This window comes from Panicum virgatum, chromosome 3N, assembly GCF_016808335.1.
Source record: "Panicum virgatum strain AP13 chromosome 3N, P.virgatum_v5, whole genome shotgun sequence".
Classification (NCBI taxonomy): Eukaryota; Viridiplantae; Streptophyta; class Magnoliopsida; order Poales; family Poaceae; genus Panicum; species Panicum virgatum.
In genome coordinates, this window is record NC_053147.1 from 10607276 (window position 1) to 10632471 (window position 25196).

The 25196-nt window shown below is 46.3% G+C and overlaps 3 protein-coding genes and 1 long non-coding RNA gene across 6 annotated transcripts; 1 reads left to right on the plus strand and 3 right to left on the minus strand.

Moving 5' to 3' along the window:
- Positions 1–3631: 3631 nt before the first annotated feature.
- Positions 3632–7704, minus strand: LOC120667280 (GDSL esterase/lipase At1g09390-like). The gene is made up of 5 exons (XM_039947368.1): positions 7184–7704; positions 4956–5141; positions 4689–4843; positions 4326–4590; positions 3632–4184 (listed from the first exon to the last, which is right to left on the minus strand). The coding sequence occupies exons 1-5, from the start codon at positions 7614–7616 to the stop codon at positions 3937–3939; spliced, it is 1287 nt and encodes a 428-aa protein (XP_039803302.1). The 5' UTR covers positions 7617–7704; the 3' UTR covers positions 3632–3936.
- A 2072-nt stretch (positions 7705–9776) lies between these two features.
- LOC120667281 (GDSL esterase/lipase At1g09390-like) lies at positions 9777–14313 on the minus strand. The gene is made up of 5 exons (XM_039947369.1): positions 13778–14313; positions 11298–11483; positions 11046–11200; positions 10596–10866; positions 9777–10349 (listed from the first exon to the last, which is right to left on the minus strand). Exons 1-5 carry the CDS (start codon positions 14199–14201, stop codon positions 10102–10104), a joined length of 1284 nt encoding a protein of 427 aa, XP_039803303.1. The 5' UTR covers positions 14202–14313; the 3' UTR covers positions 9777–10101.
- Positions 14314–19220: 4907 nt separating this feature from the next.
- LOC120667283 lies at positions 19221–20882 on the plus strand. Its single transcript, XR_005672120.1, has 3 exons — positions 19221–19810; positions 20127–20521; positions 20604–20882. It is a non-coding gene; the product is annotated as an uncharacterized LOC120667283 (long non-coding RNA).
- LOC120667282 lies at positions 19970–24751 on the minus strand. 3 transcript variants are annotated; one of them, XM_039947373.1, is made up of 7 exons: positions 24596–24751; positions 23622–23729; positions 23456–23529; positions 22896–23366; positions 21739–22257; positions 21516–21645; positions 19970–21098 (listed from the first exon to the last, which is right to left on the minus strand). In XM_039947373.1, exons 2-7 carry the CDS (start codon positions 23713–23715, stop codon positions 20350–20352), a joined length of 2037 nt encoding a protein of 678 aa, XP_039803307.1. In that variant the 5' UTR covers positions 23716–23729; positions 24596–24751; the 3' UTR covers positions 19970–20349. The 3 variants fall into 3 exon arrangements, with proteins under 3 accessions (XP_039803307.1, XP_039803304.1, XP_039803306.1); XM_039947370.1 differs by having other exon boundaries at positions 19970–21096; positions 21433–21645; XM_039947372.1 differs by having other exon boundaries at positions 20002–21096; positions 21433–21645; positions 24599–24724.
- Between the last annotated feature and the right edge of the window lie 445 nt (positions 24752–25196).

A 25196-nucleotide genomic window follows, 5' to 3' on the forward strand; every position in this document is an offset into this window, starting at 1 on the left:
ACACGTTGGTGCGAAATTGAATAGAGATCAAACTATAATCAAAACTTTTGAAATTGCTTCTGGAAAAATAGAAAAAAACATTAAAACTAAGCACTGTTCAGGCGGCCCAGAAGCGAAAACGGCCCGCGGCCTGCTCGGGCACTTTTCCTTGGGCCCGAGGCCCGACAGCCAACGGCCGGGCCGCCGAATCGGCCCGCCGCGGCGTCTCCTCCCCCCGCCCGCATGGGCCGCCTGCCGGCCCAGGAGGCGAGGCGCGATCTGGACCGTCGATCTTGATCGGACGGTCGTCCGCGCGTTTCGCCGGATCAAAACCCGTCGACTCCGCGGCGTCCGCAAACCCTAGGTCATTCGCCCCTCCCCTTTCTCTCTCCACGCGACGCAGCGGCGACCCGAGCGTCCATGGCGGCTGGGGAGAAGCGTGGCCGGCGCCGCCGTCGGCCCCCTCGCCGGCGCGCGCGCTCCGCCCGTGCGAGAGCGCGCCGCCGTCGAGCGGCCTGGCGGTGGTGCCCTAAGCCCTCGCGCGCGCGCGCTCGTGCCCCCGGCGTCCCGAACGGCGAGCGGCTGCTTGCTGTGGTGAGCCCGCTTGGCGAGGGCGGCGCTCATCCGTCCCGCACAAGTGCGGCCATGGGTGACGCATAGACCAAGTAAGTCCGGCGTCCCCTTTCCTCTAGGGTTAGGGTTAGGGTTAGTGTTTCAACTTTTCTTTTCTTTTTCGATTTGCATCGAATTGCTTTTTCTGTGTCTTGATTCTTTGATTCGTGACCGAATCTACACTTCCCATCTCGATCTACACTTAGTGTAGGCGTCTGATACCAATGTTTGTTTTAGGATCAACACAGTGCACGATCAAGATGGATCTCTTTCACTTTTCTTTGTTCAAGCACAAGATGTTCCTAGATCTAGAACGTAAAGAACACAAAAGTACACTGAGAGGGAGAGAGACCTTCTGTACCACCATTGGAGCTCGAGCCGGCGGCCATCTCGGGTTCGTTGGTGAAGATCCGCTCAAAGGCGGCGACGAGCAGTGCAGAGAGGTCGACGCCGGGCCGACGGTGTCGAAGACGGTGACGGCGACGGCGGGAGGGAGTCGGCTGAAGTACGGTGGCGGTTTTCCCACTGCTCCAGCGCCCCCCTAGTAGATCGGCTTAGGGTTTCTGTGGGTGAGGGTGTAGGCGGTGCGGCGAACCTTGTATCCCGTGCCCCGGCCCCTCACCCCCTTTTTATTCTGGCGCTGTGCAGCGGGGGCCCACCAACTATTAAGGGTTGGGCGCCCCCGATCAGGGCGCGGATTAAGGCCCTAATAGACCGTTGGGTCTATTAGGAAGGAGATCAATCTTACAGTCAGCAGTGAGTGAGTGAGAGACACAGGTGACGTACAGCAGCCTCACCCCCCCTAATACTACTTATCATGCATGTGCAGGATTACATGCATGGCACATGACCAAAAAGCAGGAGGGGGTCCAACGTACAAGGAATGCATTCCTTTCTTGGATACTACTCCAAACCAACTTTTTGCCCGGTCGGCCATGGAGTAGAGTTTTACCTTTTACTACCCTATCTCTCAACAAATCTGCCGGCTGATCAGTTCGCTCTCTGGAGAAGATGGAAGTCTTTTCTTAAATCTTAACACTGTAGATGGTATTGATTATATATGTGTTGATTTGGCTTTCTAGGTATATAGTCGTAAACCCTAGATTATATGTATTTATTATCCTGATTCATCAAAAAACAAATAGGTCGATTTAATGCTCTTGGATGATTTGTCCACGAAGCTTTCATACACTCGTCTGCTGCAAGGGAGCATTCTGCTTCATATTTTAGCCCTTGTTTAGTTCCCTTCAAAATTTCAAAATTTACAAGATTCTCCATCACATCAAATCTTTGAACGCATGCATGAAGTATAAAATGTAGCTAAACAAAATAACTAATTACATAGTTTGTCTATAATTTGCGAGACGAATCATTTGAGTCTAGTTAACCCATGATCGGACAATAATTATCAAATACAAATGAAAGTGCTACAGCTTCCCTTTTACGCATCTAAACAAGGGCTTAGTAGACTTTTACTACCTTTTTTTGCCATGAGATGAAATTTATTACTGTAATGAGCATCGCACATGGCTAAACCTGGTACCCAATGCATAAGTGATTTATTGCCATCATACACTTTTTTTTTCTCTTCTCGTAGTTGAGGCGCCAATGAAGATAGTGATGAGAGGCCTAACTACTGTACATAGTACAGGCTGTGCTGAAGATACCGATGAGAGGCCAAACATGCTTCGTTCTTTCTATTTCTTTTCAAATTAAAAGGAAACTAGCATATCAACTCGTGCTCCTGCACGGGCTAATTAAAATTAATATAAGAATAAGGCCAATAATTATAATTATCTATCCCACGCCCTTTTTCATCTATTATAACACATACTCCCTCCGTCCTAAAATGTAGGGCATTCTGGAGTTTTTAGAACAGATTATAGTTGTGTAGAAAAGATTTTCTTACCCCTAATTATTATGCATTAGAACTCTATTTGGATCATCAAATATGTGATAATTAAGGTAGCATGCCATTACCCCATGCACCTCCCCCACATGCACCTTCCATATGTGGTTGCATGCACGTTTTTCTATTGAGAGAGACCCGAAAACGATATACAATTAAGATGGTTGGATCTATTTTCAACCTACAATGCCTTATATTTGAGGACAAATTTTGAATCCTAGAATGACCTACATTTCAGGACTGAGGGAGTACTCTAAAACATATATTTATCATTATATAGTTATAATAGATTTTTATTTTACATCACACTTCAATATGTATTCGATATATATTTAGTTGAACTATTTCTTTGTGAGTTGGTATTCTCATCTCTTCCATTATACATGAACATGGTCACACATATCGTGGGTACTATTTTTTTATATAAACAATAATACATATAATATAGTAATAATAATAGAAATAGTAATTTAGAATTTTATATTGATGCACTTTAATATTTTATTATAATTATATAATTTAGATTTAGATTTAGGAGTAATTTAACTTCTAATAATGACGTAATTGGATAATTTATATGCAAACTTAGGGGGTTATTTGTATTAGTTTTTATAATGCATAGATGGGTAAATTACACAAAAATTAAGGTGATACTTTACATCTTTTTATAATGGCAGAGGTGGGTAATTTATTAGGAAAGATAATAGATCCGATGACTATTATAATTAGAGTTGTTGGATCGATGATTCAGATTTAGGAGTAATTTAACTTCTATTAATGATATAACTGAATAATATGTATGCAAATTTAGGGGGTTGTTTGTATTATTTTTATAATGCATAGATGGGTAATTTACACAAAGACTAAGGGGTTACTTTAGATTTTTTCAATGGCAGAGGTGGGTAATTTAGATACACGTTTAGAGGGTTACTTTAGCCTATTTTCATAATGGCAGTGGTGGGTAAATTTTTAGAAAATATAACAGATCTTATGATTATTATAATTAGAGTTGTTGAATTGATGGTTGGATGTTTCTAATTTTTATGAGAATTTATAGAATTTTTCTATTTTTTAGAGTATCCACCTAGATGGCTTTATGTGGAGACTAATGGAGTCTGCAACTAGTAATAGTAAGATAAAAAGGCACACCATATTTCCTTTTGGAGCAATGGAAGCTCGTAATAACTATCATAAATAGTCTATACACGTACACCAAGGTACAAAAACTTTTTACTCTCACGACTGCACCACAAATCAAGGGCACCCGACTTTTGCTTGTAACTAAGCATCTCCATTGCTACTTTGCCTTCTGTGTACAAGGAGTCAATCGACGTTAGGAAACAGTTCGAAGCAACATCTCCAACCACAACGGCCTTCATCCCCTGCTCCCCATCCATAGTTGATGGATTCAAAGGTCATGGACTCATTGATCCGCATCAAGAATCTGACGCTTTCTTGGAACCGCCATGGATCAAGCTTGCCAGCTTCACTCTGGGCTTGGAGTACTCGCCACTCATCGCGAGCTTGGCCGCAAGCCCGCTGCCGAAATCTGTGAAGTGCACGCCATCCCAGCTGACCACCTTCGCCTCCGGCGGACATAGGTCGCCGCAGCCGGGCTTCCCCGGCTTGAAGTTGTACGGAGGCCCGCCGTTGCCGCAGCAGACCATGAACGGCCACTCAATCCCTGAAGAACAACCAAAAATATAAGCCAACTCTGACGCAATGTCGAGAACTAAAATTGGCCCCATTTTTTGCCTGAATCGACAAAATTTCTGGTTCTGACAGACCAAAACTGAAGAGGGTATGCCATTGCTGCCGTTCATACCATATTTGGTGTGGTTGGCGACGAAGTCGTACTTGATGGCGAACATGTCGGTGTACACGATGGTGGCGTCCTTGAGGTGGAACCGCATGTCGTCGCAGAGATGGCTCAGCTTCTTGTTGTACGCCTTGGCGGCCCGGTTGACGCTGACGAGGCAGCCGTGCGCGTCGTGCTCGCCCTTCTCCTCCTGCACCACCAATGCCGGCAGGCACCCCAGGGCGCCGGTGCCGTGGATCCAGAACTTCCTCGCGCCGTTGTCGTACAGAATCTGAAATTACTCCCCAAGAAATGCTTCTTTGTCAGTGTACACTGTTACTGACTGAATTTTGCCAAACTGAGGTTTTTGAAAGGGATGATTCGACTCACCGAAATCGCCTTTCTGACCTCGCCGATGACATCGGTGATCTTCTTGTCCCACTTATCGGATGGTGTGTGCGCCACACCAACCATGTCATTGTGACCAATGTCCATCATGTACACAGCGTTCTCAAACCCTTCCTTGCTCACCGGGCCTTTCAGTCCTGAAAGGACATATGTTCAGCATCATTCAGGTTCAGAGTTCAGATTTGTCTTCAATGTTCTAGCAAAAATCGTGAGTATAAATGTGATGGTGTAGAGATGCTGTTGACGAACCTCGTTCGAACATCTCGAGGGATCTGTGCCTGAAGTACACGAACTGGTCGATCTGGACGTTCAAGGAGTAGGTAGAGACACCGTGACTCGCTGTCGAGCCGGCCATGGCGAAGTTGACGCCGTTGCTGTAGTCTGAACCAATTCCCTTGAGGAATGGATTCAGCTCATGTGTGCCCAGGCTCTCACCTGAAAAGATGACCTTAAGACATGAGCAAAATTAAGAGAAAATTAACACTTGGACTTTCAAATAATAACATGGTAGGAGTAGTTTGCCATGTGTTAATCCTCTACACAGACAAGGGTTTGTAAATTTTGCACGGATGTTCACACCCTGGGTAACTAGTATATAAAAAATCACTAAACTCATCAATTTCTATACCAGCCATCTGAATAGACAAAATCCAGAAATGTCCTTGTTATTTAAAAATTTACTAATCGGATTCGACGGCTTAACGCTAAACCTTGGCCCAGACATAACATGGCAATGATTTGCTGCACTAATTTGAGCCATCTCAGAAGGAACAATAGGCATGAAGAGTGGTGCCAGTGCTACATTTAAGATCATGAACAGATACTGCACAATTGCCCCACCATGTGCATCTCAGATCTCAACCATATATTCAGATGCGATGTTTGTACTTGAGAAGATCATTTGAAGATTAAAGCTTTCAAGACCACATACTGAAAGTACAGGTGTAGCCTGTCCTGATGAAGCATCCATGGACCATTATAAAATGGCTTTTGTTCTCCCAGTTTACCCATACCGAGGTAAAAAATTGTGCATTTTTTCCAAAATAAAGAACTATTTTTTAAACGTCAAATGTGAACCATGAACTATCACATGATTGCATATACGTGGTTGGATAATGGTAGGCAAATTATCATTTTTAAAGTGAAATGAACAAAATAATCAAGGGGTACGTGTACTGTCAGTATGAGTGGGTGACTGATTTATTTTTTTAAGAAATCAAAATCCTTTACATTTAAAATAACACAGTAAATACGAAGAGTTGACCAGGCAAATACAAATAGCATGAATACTACTATTATTAACATGTCACTAAATGATTCTCTGCACACCCTGAACTCCTAATATTTTGTACAAGCACTATCGTCTACAGATCAGACAAGAAACCCATGTGACTGCTGATTGGTAGGTTTACCGCTCCACCTGTCATTGCCATGCTCGGATCACGGCATTAGTTGCAGGGTTCCGGTGTCAACTGTTGACCCAGCAAACGTGCTCATCTGACAAAATAGGAGTAAAAAGAATCTCTGAACAGGTAACCATCATCTCGTGTTGTAATTGGACAGTACTGACATTATCCTATTCGTTTGGTCAGGCCTAGTCTTTAGTCCGATCTCTTCTGATGTGCATCGAACTTATAACTTAAGGACAATACATTTCTAATGCGTTTGGTACTCGGATGGGTGCCGGAAAACAGGGCATGTTTGGTTGGTGCCTAAATCATGGCGTATCACGCTTGAATTTGGCAAGGCACACTTTTTGTGAAGAAGAAAGCATCAAAACGAACTGGTCAAAAAATCCTTGCCCTTTTCCATTATTTGCCTATTTCTCCCATCATCACCTTGTCTGCACACAGAAAGAGGCAGGAAAGCAGAGGAACCAGTCTCCCCAACGCCCTCCCTAGACCAAGTTTGTTTAGACAAGCAAGGGCAATTTTTCACTCCCAACCCTGCAGCTAACATTATTCAACAGGCCAGCAATGGCCAGCTACACCTAGCAAAGTAGCAAATCAAGCTAGGAATTGGATGGGGGTAAGAACCAAAGACTGAGATGGCATTGTCAGGCACATGAGGCTGCTGCTCCAACCACCGAATCGTGCCAATTTTTAATCCCTCTTCCACATCGGCGGCAACATGGCCTTGACCTCGTGCAACTTGTTAGCCGCCATCCACCAACCATCTTCTAGTTGTAGCTCTTCTTGATCTAATTTGGCAGCCCAAATTTGAAATCGAGCATGTTTGAAACGACGGAATTTTTCGGATACGAGGAAATTTCGCAGGAATTTTACACGAAACGGCTCTGAACGAGGAAGCTACTGTGCAATTGGCGAGCTAGCGTTTCCAAATTATAGCAAAGCACACCCAAGAATCATGTGATCAACTGTGCAATTAAGTCCTCTGATTGTTGGCTAATTGGAGAGAGCTAACAGGGCGGCGAAATGATTTCTCAATGGTGGAAGCGGTCAATTAATGGAACTCACAGAAGAAGTCAATGATGACGCGGCCGTCGGAGAGCCGCCCGGTGGGGCGCCGGAAGTAGGTGCGGCCCTCCGGCGGCATGATCCGGATGCCTCCGGCCGCCGCCACGCCGCCGGTGTCCGAGTTCGAGTCGCCGAAGTTGAACAGCACCACCGGCGGCCGCTGCGGCGCCTGCTCCTTCTCCTTCCGGGCCACCGGCGGTGCTCCTCCCGCTCCGGCGCCGCTGCTGTTGCTGCTGCTGCCGGCGGAGGCGGCGGCCACGGAGCCGAGGTTCTGGCGGACAGCCACCATGGCCGCCGGCGACATGAAGGCCAGCGACAGCACCATCACGGCCACCACAACCGCCGCCAGCACGCAGAAGTACTGCAGCGGCAGGCTGATCACCTTCCCGCCGCCGTTCGCGCCGTTGCCTCCGCCGTTGGTGGCGCCTGCCATGGCGGTCGTCTCGCCTCCCCTTCGAGCTCTCGCCTCCTCGACGGATATTTGTCTCTCAACTCTCAAGATTCAACGACGGTGGAAAAGTATACGTGTTCACATATATATAGTTTGCAAGATTCCAAATTTCATCTTGTTCTTTTTTATTGTTATTTTGAACTGAAGAGATGTCATGTTTAAGGGGCATAGTTGTCATTTTATATTAGGGGGGTTGGTGTGTGCAGGTAGTGATTAGTGAGTGGACATGGAGCTTACTTGCTCATTTGCTCATGGCATGGAGGTGATTGATCAGATATTTCCAAAAAAAAAGTTAAGTTATGGTTGACTCCAAACAAAGTAAACAATTTGAAGTCTGAATATTTCAAAAGAAAAAACAATTTAAAGCCTGTTTGAGAATGGAGTTATAGGAATTTCACATGAAGAAATTTAATTCTCACAGGTCCCGTGAAAAACTGAAAATTTTGCATGTCATAATAGGTTTTGTAAAGCCCAACAATAGAGAAATTCATCTATTTTGAAGTTCTTGAAATTTGGCTGTGGCCCTGAGCTACATGACACCTATACTGCACTATTTTAGGCATATATCTTTTGGGTTATGGAAATTTGATATAGTTGTTGAGATCGTGTGTTAGCTGTAAACAAAAGTTTTAGATGAGGCCGAGGGGATGTTGACGAGTGATGGTGGCTATACATGGCTTGGATCTAGACTTGTTCAAAGGAGGAGACAGGGTGGCCATGTCATCTGGTTCCAATTTTCTCCTTACCCAGTCACACAGGTACATTGCCAGACTCGTACGGACTTCATTTTTTTATTTTTAATGTACTGACATATGAACTTGCATGTTCTCATTTTCTGTATGGTCCAACTCTTCAGTGACGGTTTTGGCCATCTGTTTGTTGTTTCCACCAGGTACAGCATGATTGTTCCCTTCTCTGCTGGAGCAGAAAATGCATATAAATTTTTATTTTAAATAAATGGGGAAAATCAAAAGTAAAGAAACGACAGGCAGAAATTTCCATCGTCGTGTCTATTGTGTGAAGTTGCAGTACACCAACCGAATTGAAGAAGTGTATGGCATCATTGTATGCGACAGGTACAGGCATGATAGTGACTGATGTCATATGAGACCAGCTGTTAAGATAGAACAGGTTTCCAAGTTTCAGAGCTCGTGTCATCTGACCACTTCAGCATGGTAATAAGCCTAACTTACCTTTCTTGTCCAAACCGAAGCAACGTTTCCCACCACTCATGTAACAATTGGCGCTTCAGGGTGGAAAATTCTGCAGCGCCACCTTTACCTTGTGGCAGATCCTGAAATTTTGCCACAGCGGAGAGAAATATTGAGTACTTGAACACTAAATAAAGTTCAGAAATAAGTCATGCCAAGAAAAAAGCTTGATGATTATGTGTTATGTACCTTGCAAAGGTTGCAATTTGTTCGCTACCTAGTAATCTAGCACCCACTTGGCTTTATTCTGATCATGGAGGAGGAACCAGAGAGTTCTTCACTGCAAACGTGGACAGACATGGCCAGGCCAAGTTCAGACTCCAAAAACGGCATACATGCCCTCACGCTTGGATGCATCTTCATTTAAGTTTGGTCATTGCACCTAGTAATTGCAAGTCTCCAATATGGTTGTTCACTATGTCTAATACTCCGTACTCCACTACCTTAATGCTTTGAAGGTACAGTACTAAGTACATTTTCAGTGCACTCTCTTTTATCTGTCCTTTTTTGTCTTTCCCTTTTGGGAGTCACACTTATGAGAATGACAGTTGCAAAGGAAAACCATGGAAACAGAAAACTAGAAAGCTGAAATTTAAAGGAATTTAGGAGAAATATTGAGTTCTGTGCTTAAGTTCACCAAGAGTAATGCCAGATTGCATATAGATCTGTCTTCCTTAATTTTTTGTCACTATACCTAGTAATTGTTTGTATGGATTGGTCTTCGGGAAAACCTACCCCCTTAAGCATTTCTAGTGATTTGAATGTATATTTGCTTTACACCTTTTTTTCTTCTTTTTGTCCTTTTGTTTTCCCCTTTTGGATGTGTCATTCTGATGACAAATTGGCAGTTCCATGGACAAGCATGAAAACATGTCTTTTATTCTAGTCGTGTGACGTTGATAAAATGATACGTGTGTCAACATGTCAGATATCGATATCTCAATTTATCCAGCAAATTCACAAAAACATGTTAAATATTCATCTCTATTTATTGATCCAAAATTCAGAAGAAGAAGAAAAAAAGAAGTCATACATGGAACAGAGACACAAGGATGACCATGTATTAAAACCCTAGGCTATACATTCGCCCCAATTATACAAAAAGGAGAAGAAAAGGAGAAAATCTTTGTCAACGATGGCTGTAAGGTAAAAACCTCGAAATAATTAAATTTTGGGGGTCAGTTTTGTTAGTGGTTCCATCTTCATCGTCCTTGTGAGAAACCAAAGGGAGGGCCAATTAGAATGCCATATCACCATTAATCATCAGATTTTGCAGTGCTGACGAGGCTGGCCAGCTTGACCCTGGGAATGGAGTACTCGCCGCTGAGCACCTTGGAAGCCACAATGCCGTTTGCAGCATCGGTGAAGTGAACACCATCCCAGCTTATGAACTTTTCACCAAGCTTGCACAGGTGTTTATCCGAAGTCATGCAGCTTTCCTTCGGGTCGTAGTTGTAAGGAGGGCCTCCATGGCCGCAACATGTCATCAACGGCTTCTCAATCCCTGGAAAACAACGTGAAGAACTGTGTTAAAATGCATGGATGAGAATGGCATGCAAATTTGATCTGAGAGCTAAAACCAACAATATTATCTGATTTCACAACTAGTAGTTTTCAGCACGACTCAGGTTCAAAAAAAGAATGTTTTCAGCATGACAGAGTTCCTGTGTTTGGCTGATAGTTCCCGTGTTAAAGAATGATCCACTGTTAAATACTGACAAAAGGAACGAATAGTGAAAGATTAACTTACCGTATTTCTTGTGGTTGGCAACAAGATCATACTTGATAGCAAACATATCAACGAAGACGATTGCCGACTTTTTAAGGGTCAAGCGCAGCTCATCCAAGGCTTCGCTCAGCAAAGAATTGAACTTCTTGCAAACATTGTTTATGCTTGCGATGCATCCATGCTCATCGAGACCACTGTCGTCGTCCCTCGGCATAGCAAGCTTCTGAGGCATGCAACCAAGCGCACCTGTCCCGTGTATCCAGAACTTCCTGGCCCCATTTTTATGCAACCTCTGCAGTTTCACAAGGACTTGATGATCATTTTACGAATAAATAGTGCCTGAGAAGATTCCTGATCGGAAATAGTGGGAGTTCAGAAAAATGCAATCCTACTTACAGACAATGTTCTCTTTTTTTTAGTCATCGGATGCAAAAGTAATGTATGTATATAGGATTTCTGAGTAACCGTTACCTCAATGGCTTTCTTGATTTCAGTAATTACAGGGGGAAGATTGGCAAGCATTTCATCATAGGGCATGTGGAGAACGCCATTGATATCATTGTGCCCGATGTCCATGGTGTATAAAGCAGTTTGGAACCCCATCTCATCAACCGGGGCACTCTCACCTGGGTGAAGATGGACAGGTTTCCAATCACCAGTAAATAAGCTGTATGGTTCACAAAAGAAAGAAAAACAACTTGTAACCAGAAGCAATGAGCAAACCTCTCTCGATGGCATCAAGGCATCTCTCCTTGAAGAAGATGAACTGGTCGACCTGCACGTCCAGCGAGAATGTGGTGACCCCTGGCATGGCCGTGGACCCTGCGATGGCGAAGTTCACGCCGTTGGTGAAGTTGGAGTCCAGCGGCTTCATGAACGGGCTCAGATGGTGCGTGCCCAGGCTCTCGCCTGGATCAAAACGTCAGAGCAAAAAACTCAGTTAGAGAAAAATTTGCTGTCATCCAGAAAGCCAAGTTCTGCAATGCTTTGGCCTTTGGCAGCATCAGTAAAAGACCAAAAAGCGAGATGGCACATGCATGGGGCGTTTTTTTAGACAATGCAACAACAATATCCCCCCTTGCACATGGCAATGACAGCACAATCGTGTTGTTGCATCAGATCCCAAAGGCGCTTTGCACAAAGACTTGTGCTTAAATAGAGTTGCCGACCTTTTGTCACAAAAGTAAAAGAAGTGGCCACAGTCCATAGACCATTGCTGTGCTGCTGCCGGTGTTGGCTAATGTAGTGAGCTGCAATAAGGTGCATTTCGCTGGGAGTGGACTCTTTGGCTGAAGAGTAGAGTCCACTGCAAGTACTACTACATTGTACCGGTTGGTAGTTATGATTACAAGCGCGCGAGATCCTTGGGTTCCGACTAATAAATGCCAATGGGCAAGCTGAGTAATCCAAGCTTTGGAAGCCAAATGTATGCCACCAGGCGGGGCAAGCAGGCAGGTTGCGTTGAACGGGAGGTGGCCCAGAAATGATTCCGCAGAACAGAAGCCAAAAGATACTACAGGATTGAAGGAGCCGTTCCGGACCCGAGAAAAACGGGATGGCGCATGACCTACCTGCGTGCGTTTGGTCTGAGGTGCTGGCCCGGCTTGGTTGACATCTACCAGCCAGTATCATCCCTGGTTGTGGTGGCTAGTAAGTTGAAGCGGAAAGTGCCATTGTGCGGTTGTGCCTGATCTGGGGCCCAGGCCCGGCCAGCAGCCCGAAGGCAAGACAGCCTGGGGGACGCGCGCGGAGGCTTAGGATACTCGCAAATTGGCCACGTGCGGGACGTGGCCAAGAAGAGAGGACGCGTAGAGGAAGGAAAACCATCAGCAGCGACTGACGGCCAACCAGCGAGTCTTGTTGGCTTCCCACGCACACCGAACAAAGTGGGCAGAGGAGAGGCGGGCGGGCGCGCTGTCTGCGTCGCGTGATCCAGCGTGTTCCATCCCGTCCATCACCAGTCCAGCATCAGCAGCCTAACACAACCACCCCGAACCTCTTGCTTTGCTTAGCACCAAAGCCAATAATCCTATAAAAAAAAGAGCCAAATAAACTTTTTTTCTTTTTCGCCGCCCAGGCCGGGTGGCGATGCTTGCGAGACGGCGATGGCCATCGGATGATCCTCGGCTCGGCGCCTCCGCTGTTTGCCCTCCGCGCCCAGACCGCTGGACTTGCATTGCTGCTTCCTGCTGCCTGCTGCCGTGGTCGCCTGCATGCTGCCAGTGCAAGCCAGCCCCAGCAGGCAGCAGTTGCACGGGAAGCCGCCGCGCCGCCGCCGCGCCACGGTCCGGTGGTCGACGGGGACGGATGGATGTTCCGATCGTTGCCTTGCCTGCCGGCGTGCGCCTTGTTTATTTGTTAACCTCGATCGAGAACGCCATCCGCCCCTGCTTCCCCGAGTCAAAGTGTTGTGTTCCGTGCCGCGACACCTTTGTACTAGTACTAGTTTGTACCCCCTAATCTGTCCGCATGGCCCCACAGGTCATCCACACGTATTTGCACTATACAAAAAGAATTTTCCCAAAGACCAAGTAAGCGTATTTGCACGCGTACTTGGCATAGGATTATATTAGGCCAGTCTCAATGGGAGTTTTATGGTCACAGTTATCTAGATTGGAAACTAGGTAACTGTACCAAGTGGATTTTATGGTGATGAAACTCCCCTTACATCCCATAAAATTCTATTTTTTTCTCTTCGGTCAGCAAAATTAATAATATTTAATATCACGAAACTCTCCATGAAAACTTCATTGAGACTTGCCTTATCCGGTAGGAAAAAAAAACTCTGCCAGGTCACACTTGGCCCCGAGCGTGCGGGTTCGATTTGTGTTGGATCTAAACGAACTCGAGCAAATTTAATTGGCCCCGAGTTTGTGGCTTAAAATTCTCTTCTAGCTCATTTCGCGCCTGGGATGCAGAGCCACCAGCCAAACATGGCCGCCGTCGGTGTAGGCAAATACTATTTATTTCCCTTTAAGTAAAATTTACTGCCGCGTTCGGCCGGGTAATTAACCTGCTACTAATCCTCCTTGACCGGCAGTAATTCCTAGGTCAGGCGCAGCCAGGAGAATGTTGGGATTTTTTCTCTTTTTTTGGTAGTAAGCAGAGGAATGTGCGCACGCATCGGCCGGGAGCAGAGGAGAGCGGGGGAATTGGGAGGAGGAGGAGGAGGGAGATGGGGGATTGGAGCAGGGAGCGCTCACAGATGAAGTCGAGGATGACGCGGCCGTCGGAGAGCCTCCCCGTGGGGTGGTGGAAGTAGACCCGGCCCTCCGGCGGCGCGATGCGGATCCCCATCACCGCCGCCACGCCGCCCGTGTCGCTGTTGGAGTCGCCGAAGTTGAACAGCACCACCCCGTCCCCCTTATTCTTCCTCTTCTCCCTCTCCGCCGCCACCCCCTCATCCGCCTCTGCCTCCGCCTCGGCGCCGGGGGCCGCCGCCGCGGAGGAGGCGCCCGGCCGGACCACGCTGCTGGTGGCGGCGGCGGCGGGGCCCGGCATGTAGCGCAGCGTGGCCAGCACCACGGCCGCCGCCACCGCGCCCATCACGATGTAGTACTGCACCCGCAGCGGGCCCATCCGCTTCAGCGCCCCGCCGCCGCCGCCGCCGTTCATCGCGCTCGCCATGGCCGAGCTCGCTCGCCCGCCTGCACCTGCGCGGCTGCGCCCCCGCTACCCAGCCAGCCACTGGATGGATACCGCGTGCGTTTCCCCTCCGGAATTAATGATGCGTGTCAGCGCGCGTGCTCGGAGCTAAGCATGTGTTTATATAGCGACCACACTGCAGCAGCACACCAGAGAGAGGCTAGGATACCTCCGGAGCACGAGGATTTTCGCTATTCCAGGCCGTGTTTGGTTGAGACCACAAATTTTTTTTTTAAAAAAGATGAATACATGCATAGAGTACTAAACGAAATTAATTTGTAAAATTTTTTTTCGGATGGGGTAACTTTTCGAGACGAATTTAATGACAATAATTAATCTATGATTTGCTACAGTGATGCTACAGTAATCATCCTCTAATCGTGTGGTCAAAGGCCTCATTAGATTGGTCTCGCGAATTTACCAGGGGTCCTGCAGGTGGTTTTGTAATTAGACTTTATTTAATACTCTAAATTGGTGGTCAAAGGTGCAAAAAGTTTTTGCGAATTTTTTTTTATTTCTTAGGGATTAGGATTTTATAGTGGGAAAAATGCAGGTAAATACGTGAGGCTTTATAGCATGTAAACCTCATGCTGTGTTCAGTTCGCGAAAGTTTTTGGATTTAGGTATTGTAGCATTTTCGTTGTTATTTAACAATTGATGTCCACTCATGGACTAATTAGACTTAAAAGATTCGTCTCGTTATTTACAGTTGAACTGTGTAATTAGTTATTTTTTAACTATATTTAATGCTCCATGCATATGTCTAAAGATTCGATGTGACAGATAGTGTTGATAATTTTTTGGGAAATAAACAGGGCCCGTTCCTGTGTTTTGAGAATCCTACGTTCCAAAGAGAGCCTAGTGTCGGAATTGCAAAATATTCCATTTACTTGCGACATAAGAAAGTAAAAACAACTTCGGCTCATTGAAGAATAACATGTGTACAGTTTGAAAACAATGGAAAATTTCATTCAAATGAGACATACACACTAGACGTGAACAACAAAGTAAAAGGCGCGTTGCACCAAACATGTGGGGGGGAGTTGGTGGCGGTGGCTCTGTTTATTATAGCCACCCTCTCCCTCCTTTTCGTTTATCTAGTCACTAATCTGTTGCTTTCTGGAAAGGAAAAAAAAGGTGATGGGATGTGAAAGGGGATGATTATGCCATAAGCGCTCGGGTGATCATTGATTATTAGCGCGGTGGATCATGAGATATCGACGGATTCATCTCGGCACTCGAGAGCACGACGATCGGTAGGTGATGGCACTGGACTCTCGGCAAAAAAGGGTTGCTTTTGGTGAGGTGGTGTTTTTTTTTTTTTTGAAGAAATTTGGTGAGGTGGTGTCGTTGACGAATGCCGGGATGTCGGGTGGGACGTTGGTTTCGCCGGGCTTCCTTTGCGAGGCTGCAATCCCCGGCCGGGACCAGTGGCGAACCTAGGATTTCATAGAAGGTATGCCACGATATTTTTTCCACTTATTATACGGTATAATACCCTTTCAACACTTGTCATCGCAAATCGGTAAAAGCCATGCCGATTTGAAAAGCGTGTAAACTATATTATATAACGTGTGTCTATTTGTTTGTGCACAAGCTTTAGTGAGAGGTAAGCAAGATCCACCATGCCTTTGAAGCTATTATTTTGTCTCACATCATCAATATAATTGTCAAGTTGCAAATCAAGTTTCACCAAATCATGTTGTTAAGGTAGAACTCAGTGTAACGAACATGGCACCATTTATGCCATTTCGAGTGATTTTGGTGATCGTATGACAACGCAATCAATGGGACTAATGATTTTGTTGAGTGAACATTTCTAGATCTCAGGGATGAAGTAAAAATGCCATACAAAGCAAAACACGAAGAAAGAACTAAAAAACACTAAATTGGATGAGTTCTGCAGAAACCAATAGCACCGGAAGAACCGATGCCTAAGCACCGGTGCATCTGATGGTTGTCGGAAGAACCGACGCCCTGGCTTTGGTGTAAGACTGAGCGCCTTCAGTTGCTGTGAGTGACCGGTTTAACCGACGCCCTATGCATCGGTTTAACCGATGGTCCCTGGAGTCGCTGCAGCTGTGTCAGGAAGCCAATGGCTACTTCAGTTGCTGTGAGTGACCGGAAGAACCGATGCCCCTGCACCGGAAGTTCCGATGCCTACGCAGAAAAGCTGCTAGCAGCTACAAACGGCTAGTTCGACTTGGAGGCCTATATATATGTGCTCCCCGACCATTTGAAGATTGCTGGAGTCCCAAGACATCACACACATATCCAAGAACACCTCCAAGCCATCCAAGAGCATAGAGATCAAATCATTAGTCCTTAACACAAGCTTTGTGAGTGTTAGTGTTAGGTTAACTCTTGAGTGAGTGATCAAGCAAGGTTTAGATCCTTGTGCTGTGGTTCTAGAGTGAACCAAAATTGTATCTTGGTGCGCCGTCCATCCTTAGAGTTTTGGTGGCTCGCCGACAAGTCTACGACCCCCCGGCTTGGTGTGGAGCGGCGTCGACAACTTTGTGCGGGGACGGAGACCCCTCCTTCGTGGGCAATCTCTCTTAGTGAAGATCGGGATCAAGGTGACCGTGATTGTGTTTACGGAAGAGACTTGATTGCCGGGATGCGATACTCTTCGTGAGTGCTTCAACAACGTGGATGTAGGGGCGCCTTTGTGGCAATCCGAACCACGAGATAAATCCTCGTGCCGAGAGTTCGCTTCCTCTCATCCCTCCTTTAAGCTTCCGCATTTCATATTGCAATCTTTGTGCCTCTACTTTCATAGAGTAGTTTCTTGATAGGATTGGCTATATGTTGCTAAACTCTTTTGGGATGAGGGTTTCACACTAAGTTGAACCGTAGTTGCACATCTAGATAGCTTGTTTTAGATTAAGTTTTGTGCAAACTAGTTGGAGCCATAGGTTAAGATTTTTAGAGTGCCTAATTCATCACCTCCCCTTCTTAGGCTAGAGCACCCGACCGCTTTCACTCAGCTAGTCTACGTACCTTTTATGCATCAAAAGAAGCAAATGAGTTGGAAGGATTGAAGGCACGTATACAAGAAAAGCAACTCTATGTCTATCACAACAAATTGATAATCAAGCTCTTAACTAATTTGATCAATGACACTATTATTTACTAGGTGGATCAAAATATTTAGGTATGCCATGGCATACATGGCCCACCCATTGGGTACGCCATTGGCCGGGACGCACGCGAACCGCCGCAACGGCGACGGCGCATCAGCCGGCAGGTCGGGCGGACAGACCATGGGAAGCGATCGACGCGTCTCGTACGTGCAGTCCATCCGACGCCACCACCAGACTCACCGGCAGGCATGGCGAGAGTACGTGCGCCGGTGAGTCTTAGGGGATGTAGCTTAATACGGGCTTCCTCATCAAGTGTTGGTTACGCCAGTGGAGCCCCGCTCGCTCACGGAAGCGCGAGCTTTGTTTGACCGCGCCTGAACCCGGGCATGCGGCTGCTTCAGCGACACTCCACTCCTCCGGTTTTACAAAACGGATGACAAAGAAACAATGGGGGAAAAAAGCAAAATCGGAAGATACGATATTTAACATGAAAAACCCTCCCAAGATGGAAGGAAAAAATCACGGGCGCTAGTTACAACGTCGGAGATTTGCAATATTTTCTCATCTCAAACGGCGGCTTATTATAAAGATGAAACCCTGACGAGTCATACGACCATACCCAGCAATTGACGGATTGATATGGTCAATTGACCGACTAATATGGTCAATTCACTTACCGTCAACTTGATACCGTCAACTGACCGATTGATACCGTCAATGCCGCTTGGCTCTAGCACAAGGCCGAAGTCGGTCTTTATGCGTCTACAACTGAATTTAGATCACAACTCAATATCCAGGACCCGCCAAGCCACTAACATCATGCCAGCCACTGTGCCCAGGCCAAGTCCAGCTAGGCTGCGAACTTGCGAAGTGCGAAGCAACAACGCCGTGGCTGCCGTCGCCGGCCGGATCCGCTCTGGATTTACCTAGCTAGCTGGGCACCATTTTCAACGAAACAAAAAAAAAAATCATGCCGGGCTAGGTAGCGTGATGGAAGACGGAACTGGTGGCACCCGGCCGCCGGTGGTGATCGTTGATCGATCCAACTCGATCTCGTTGGCGCGCGCACGACAATGGGGCTGGTGTGGTTAGCGCCTCATACCTCACCTAACGAGCGGGGAGTGGTTGGTTATTAGCTTGAGTAGCATCACTAGCAGCTACCACCAGTTACCAGTAGAGTACGCCACTAGAGTCTGGAGTCCTGCAATGACACCAGCAACAAGCTACGCTACGAGATCGAGCGAGGAAGCAACCTGCCCGCACCTGCTACCAGGTAGCCAATCAGCGTCATCATCCCACCACTCCCCACACGGCCAAGTCAGCAAGTGTACCAGCATGCAGGTACAATAAGGTTATACAAGTATCTCGATCCATACCAGACCGCCGGTGCCTACCTACTCGCATCGCATGGCGGCGCCAGAGCAACCACAACGGACGAGACGATGGTGGCTAGCTGCTTCCTTGGACGGGCCAAGAAAAAACAATCAGGCCGTATACTAGCTACTCAGGTCGCGTTGCTGGCACTATCGTATTGCCTGCCGGAACCCAGCAGAGCTAGCCTAGCAGAGTCTTGGTCTTCTTCGTCTTTATAAATATACCAATACCAAACGCGCCACTAAACCCTCCATTATTGTAAACCGGATCGGAGTCTCTCTGTCTGTCGTCGGCTCCATGCATGGTGATGGGGACATGAGGAAATGCCGCTTATTCAGCTCCACGCCACGCACATGAAAGCTCGAGGGTCATCAGGAGATATATGTAAAAGAATCAAGATCAAGCGACTCGGAATTCGCTCATCTGCCTGCTTTCTCCACTGTCGTATAGTAAAATAATAATAAAAGGAATATAACAAGGGAAGGGAAAAAAAATTCCCTGCAATTTGGCCCGTAGGTACATACGGGAGTCTGTCATCGGCGACGGACCGGGTGGGCTAAACGCCAGAAGCAGCCCAGCCTGTGAGTCTCGCATCACGATTGGGGCCTGAACTGGCCCAACTTCTTAGCAGCACTCCCGACCGTCGTGATAACCGGCGGCAGGTGTGCGGGTGATGGCCGAGGCGGTGCGAAGCAGCCGGCGGCGGGCGGGAGCGGAGCAACACGCCCATCGGGTTGCCGTCCTTGGACTGGAGTTCCTGCACGGCAGGTGCCTCCTCGACCGGATCGCTCTTCGGCGGGATCAAGCCCAAACCGACCTCCCCGTCCTCGCCCGCAAGTGCATGGCATGTGCGGGGATCTGCACGGTTGCACCCTGGGGCGCCTCGCCACCCACGAGGCCGGCCTGCGGGAGATCAACGCCGCCGTCGACCTGCTCCTGCAGGGGAAGACGGGAGATCAACGCCGCCGTCGACCTGCTCCTGCAGGGGAAGAGCGAGCCTCCGCTACCTCATCTGGAATTCTGGATGCACAGGTGATGTGATGTGGTGTTGCCAGCCTCTCAAGGAAGGAACGGCGGCGCTCCAGTTTGCGTCTGTGGCTAGAGTTATCCACATCAGATCAATTGTAGCAGGTGCTTTCCTTTCCGATGTGATATGATATGACAGGTAGTGCTGCCGGAATACATGAGAATTTCAATTCAGAATTTAGATACCAGCCATTTCCAAATTCAGAGCAATGACAGCCCTTTTTACTTAAGTATAAAAACAAAAAAAAAGAGCAATGAGCCGCATGATGAACAGCACACCATTCCAGCAAACAAAATTTACCAACATAGCAAGATCATTCGACTTATTCCGCTATTCATCTTCAACAGAAGGTTAAGCACATCACCACATCTTGCATTTTTTTTCCTTTAATAGACTAGGCTAACCAAAAGGTCCAAACAGGGTAGCTGGAGATCCAAAAGGAAGAGCCATGCTGAAAAAGGTCAAAAGAAAACATTAACCTTCCAGATCCTAAGGTAAGTGATTCCTAGTTTCCCAGATTAGACTGAAGGCTGCTTAGTCCGTGGTTATCACGAATCCACCAAGTCAGTAAAAGAACCATGCTATTTACTACCGAGTACCGATACCTTGGTCCGAGCGGATTAATGGAAAGGCTTTCGTTCTACTAATTGGACGTTGTTATCGGGATAAGCATTGACCCAATGGCAACAGCATCAGGCAGTGGTTTTGAGCAGGCTTTGCTTGTCGTTGAATCAAACGCAGGTGAACAGGGCTTCCCAACGATCTTCTCTTCTTCACAAGTAATCTCAGGAGCTCCTGATGCACTGTGCACCAAGGTATTTTTACCTTCTTTTCGATGCTCCTCAGGTGGTGCCTTCAACGACACTCTGGCAACAGTTTCTGGTTGTGGTTTTCCAGTTGGGATGATATCAACCTTCTTCCAGCATTGCTGTTCTCCAGCTGAAGCAGATTTCACGTCTGAAGCCACAGGCTGGTATGTTGGAGTTGGAGATGGTCTTGCCTTCACAGGATTCTCATGGACCTGGTTTCCATAGCAATGGCTTTCTTTCTGTTTGTTTGTTGTGGAAGCTTCCCTAGTGAGGTTCCCAGATTCTTGCCATGAACCATGGTGCGTGTCCAAATTGAGGTTCTGTAGATTGTCAGTCAGATTGTTTGTCCCGCTGACAATTCTGTCCATCAGCATGCTATCTAATTTGGGCAGCACAGGTGAAGTACGAGGGCCATGCCATGCAGGTATAAAACGTGGAGCACCCGGGCGCAGCTTAAACCTCTGGAGTTGTCTACATCTTGCTTCCTTCTCCTCATGCACCATGAAGTCATCAAGCACACATCCCTCTGCTCTGGTATATTTGAAGAGTTCAAGCATAGTTGTTCCAGGAGTGTAGTGTATCTGCAAATGGAATGCAGTGTTAGGGTGCAGGATGAGACCAAGATAAACAGCAGATCAAGGTATGCCACTTCCGAAGCTGCAAAAACAAAAATGCTAAATTGACAAAACCTTTGCTATGTCAATTTTGTTCGAAGAAACAAAACTTGGTAGTACTATTGATTTATGCATCACATTTTATGTGAAAATGATATGCCGGCTCTATACCAAATGCTAAAAGAACAGTGAACTAAGCATAGATAGTTTTTGTTTCTGAACTAAGCATAACAAGTGAAACAACAATCTTAGCAAATGAATTCAGACTGAGGAATAATTAGTAAAGCATCACAGAGAGTTTGCCTCTTGTGTATCTCGGCTCCAGGTCACACGTTTATACTCATTGTTCTGCAGCAAGATACTTCGGAAGGTGTAGTTGCGTATGTTTTTAATGATGTGCCACTTTACAGGAAAGCTGCCAGTCCATTTATCCTTGCACCAAAAATCCATGTCGTTTTGGTAGTCGACAGGGCCAACCATCTCAGCAACTCCACAGAAATTGAAACTTTCATTGACCTGTGAGACCATATTATTGTACTCAGTAATTCAAGTTCAAGAACATGGAATCAAATGAAAGAGGTCAAATGCCTTAAATTTAGATCAACTCACTGAAAAGAACAGAAAAACTGGGCACAAGGTAGAACTACTAGCAGCTATAGCTTGAGCCTCTCTGAATGCAGCATCCAGCTTCCGGTTTCCAACAGAGGAAGTCGACCACACACCATACTTGATAGATTTGTGAACATCTGACTCATTATAGGACTTTATAACAAAGAATTTTGCATTTGGATACACCACCTGGAAATCATCTCTGTTATATTGATCAGTCCTAATGATTATTTTACCCTCTGGGTTGCCAATAAGGAGCCTTGATGTATAGGATTTTACAACTATTTCTGAGGACATAGAACCCATTGGCATTTTTGCTTTACTTCTGTTCTGCTCACTCATGGAACTCAACCTTCGATTAGCATAGCCGCTGGCTCTTACATATGGTTGTGATCTCTCAGTTGACAACATCCTACAAAGGTCAGATCCAACATTTGTAACTTCATTGTTGTACGACAGATTAGGATGCAGTGAAGACCGGACAGAAGGAACTGCCACTTGCGGAGACTTCTGTGATGCCTAATGATAGTCAGAAGATATGTCAACACGATACATAAAAGACAGCATAACAAAACATAACTTTTTTCTCCCTAAAGAACAGAAGGAACTGTGCTGACTTGATATTAGTATATATAGGAGAGGGGGGGGGGGAGAAGAAAATGGCAATAACATAAAAGGTTAAGCCTTGAGGCCTCAAACTTGTTTCCCAGGAAATCATGCTTTGGGAACACTACCACCACTACAAAACTAGAAGAACAATCTTTTGAGCCCAACAGGTTGCCTATTGGCTCATGTCATTTCACCGCAACATAATGTCATAACAAGACACAAGTGTTTATACATGAAAACTCCAGTAGTGTGGAACCATACTATCATGGCAATGACATGTCTAAAGGATGAATAAGAATATATGCAACCAGTAGGAATTAGAGTAGTTCTACATATGCCATCATAGATGGAGAACCCCACTAATTTCAGTTCAGCAACAAGCCAACAACACAAATATTCTTTTATCATCCATTCTAAGTAGTTCCAGGGTTTAATTGACAGTAGAAAGAACTACAGGAATCAAATTTATTGGATCAAGCTGTGTCAATGCACTGTGACATAAAAGAGCAGTAAAACTTAACGAGTTCGTAGTGAGGTCAGCAACATACCCGTCGAGCAGGAGGAAATCTAGCTGGCACTGTGGCCTCACCAGAGAATTGTCGCTTCCATGGGGCTGGCCTACGTGGTTGTTCCTTTGGTAGCAAAGTATGGCCTTGAAATTCCATTGAAGAAGTAGTAGCTTGCTGTACCGATTGATTCCATGCAACAACCCTTTCTGAGGTAACAGCTACAGTTTGCTTATGTCCGCCGGGGACAAACAGGCCATTGGTGTATGCAAGAGATTGAGCGGTGGTAGCTGGGGTCATGTCCGCTGCAGATGGAAGGGCAGCACAGTGGGGTGCAGGAACTGGCTGATGGTATGTGTGCTCCACAGTTTCAGCTCGATACTCTTGGGTTCTGACAAACCTACCATCGCCTAAAGCACAAGGGTGCAAAGGGTGAGGTTCATGGGGAGAATGGGTGATCCCATATTCAGGTACAACATAATACATGCATGATGTGCCTTGCGCCTGGTGACCCTGTTCAAGGATTATGACAACCTGATTAAAATTTGAACAACAGGCAACACCAAGAATCAAGAAAGAAAATTGCATGCTGTGGGGCAAACCGTGTAATTTGGAGCTCGATTGTCACATCTTGACATTGTCTGGTGCTGATACAACTGGGTAGGCACATTAATTCCTGTACTCATAAGATTCATTAAAAGAAGGTAACAGATTAAGTAACAGAACGTCAACAGAAACATACATCACTTAATAAAAACAGCGATATACCAGCTGGAGCATAAAGAGGTGGATAGTAAGTTGTGGTAGTGGGAAAACAGAACTCCTCTCCAAATATGAGGTCGTGATGCTCCTGAAGATCCATGGAATGCAGTCAATCTGGAAAAAAAAAAAGGGGGCACTGATGAAACCCGCGAATGGCAAGCAGAGTATGATTTATCACTGCAGTTGGCAACATGCAAGGGTATAAAATGCAATACACATCCCCTAATGTTCTGCAATTACAAACATTTGTGGAAACCTTGGGGCCAAGCAGCATGAGCATTGTACCAACAAACCAACTCTCAAATAGGCAATCTGGTATCATAAACTAAGGGGTAACAGGAATTCTAATCTATCAGTCAGAATGCGACAGGAAACACAGGAAACAGTGTGTTATTAACTGGTAAAACTACCACCATGCCTCAATTCCATTTCCAACACAAACAGGCAAGCCAGTGAAAGCACACAACGTGACCAGATCTAGATCAATCTCAGCAGCACGACAAAGGGCATAACTACTGATTCTTCTCTGAGAACATAACACCAAAAGCATGCATTGGTCGGACCAGCGAGCTGACCAACAAACAAGGAAATCATTTTTTCCCACAAATTCGTAGCCCAATTGCTTGCCTGTCCCTGCGCAGTCTATCAAGGCCGAAATACAAGATGCAAGCACTCCGATCATCAACAATGCACCTCCTGACCTCCATTTCAGCAGTAAAGACCGCCAAAAAAACAAAACCAAAATCCCAACCACCGAACGGAAGCACGGAACCCTAGAGGCCTAGGCACGACGCAACATCCACGAAGCCTCAGCCCTGCGGTCCCCGAACCAAACGCGCCTTCGCAGAACCGAACGCTCACCCAGAAACCCGAACGGGAAAACCCCAACCCCGCCAGCAAGCAGAGCACCAAACCCCGCGAACGCGAACAGCTCGTATAAAGAGGATCGGCTTGCGCAGCGAAGGAGGGGGAGAGCTCACCACCACGAAGCGGCGGCGCGATCGGGTCCTCCAGCTCCTCGTCGCCGGCGGTGGAAACCCTAGCCGGGGCCGGGAGAGGGGCGGGGCGGAGGAGGCGAGGAGAGGGGGAGGCAAAAAGCGGGAAAGGAAGAGAGGGGAGAGGAGGTGTTCTAGAGGATGCGGACGCTCGGCTCGAGACGAGGTGCGCGCTCGGTCGGTGTGCCTGACATGTGGGGTTCAACGTGTGGGACCGGATGTCAGTTGGAAGGGAGAAGTCTGGTTGGTAATTACTCCCTCCATTTCAAATTATAGGTGTGACCACTCGTTTTATTCAAAATTTATCCAATCATAGTCAAATTAAAATTATTCTTCGAGAACTTGTATGGATAAAGTAAGTCACAACAAAATAAATGATATTTTGCACGAATTTTTTAATAAGACGAGAGGTCAAATTTGAGTTTAAAAAATTCAAACGACCTATAATTTGGAATTTGAAATGGAAGGAGTAGTTGTGACAAATCAAAGCAACCGATCAACTTACTTTTTTGTTCTTTTGTTCAAAAGTGACTTCACCCTGATTTTTCAAAAACCAGCTCACGTATCTTGATCCATATATAGTGCT

What these genes read in the sequence shown, in the direction of transcription:
- LOC120667280 (XM_039947368.1), bottom strand. Translation starts at nt 7,616, where the DNA reads ATGGCAGGCGCCACCAACGGCGGAGGCAACGGCGCGAACGGCGGCGGG. An exon ending in CCTCGAGATGTTCGAACGAG is followed by an intron (nt 4,844 to 4,955) that starts GTTCGTCAACAG and finishes ATGTCCTTTCAG; the next exon opens with GACTGAAAGGCCCGGTGAGC. An exon ending in CGCCAACCACACCAAATATG is followed by an intron (nt 4,185 to 4,325) that starts GTATGAACGGCA and finishes GTTGTTCTTCAG; the next exon opens with GGATTGAGTGGCCGTTCATG.
- LOC120667281 (XM_039947369.1), bottom strand. Translation starts at nt 14,201, where the DNA reads ATGGCGAGCGCGATGAACGGCGGCGGCGGCGGCGGGGCGCTGAAGCGG. An exon ending in CGTCATCCTCGACTTCATCT is followed by an intron (nt 11,484 to 13,777) that starts GTGAGCGCTCCC and finishes GTTTTGATCCAG; the next exon opens with GCGAGAGCCTGGGCACGCAC. An exon ending in CCTTGATGCCATCGAGAGAG is followed by an intron (nt 11,201 to 11,297) that starts GTTTGCTCATTG and finishes ATCTTCACCCAG; the next exon opens with GTGAGAGTGCCCCGGTTGAT.
- LOC120667282 (XM_039947370.1), bottom strand. Translation starts at nt 23,715, where the DNA reads ATGGATCTTCAGGAGCATCACGACCTCATATTTGGAGAGGAGTTCTGT. An exon ending in ATCGAGCTCCAAATTACACG is followed by an intron (nt 23,367 to 23,455) that starts GTTTGCCCCACA and finishes ATCCTTGAACAG; the next exon opens with GGTCACCAGGCGCAAGGCAC. An exon ending in CAGTTTTTCTGTTCTTTTCA is followed by an intron (nt 21,646 to 21,738) that starts GTGAGTTGATCT and finishes ATGGTCTCACAG; the next exon opens with GTCAATGAAAGTTTCAATTT.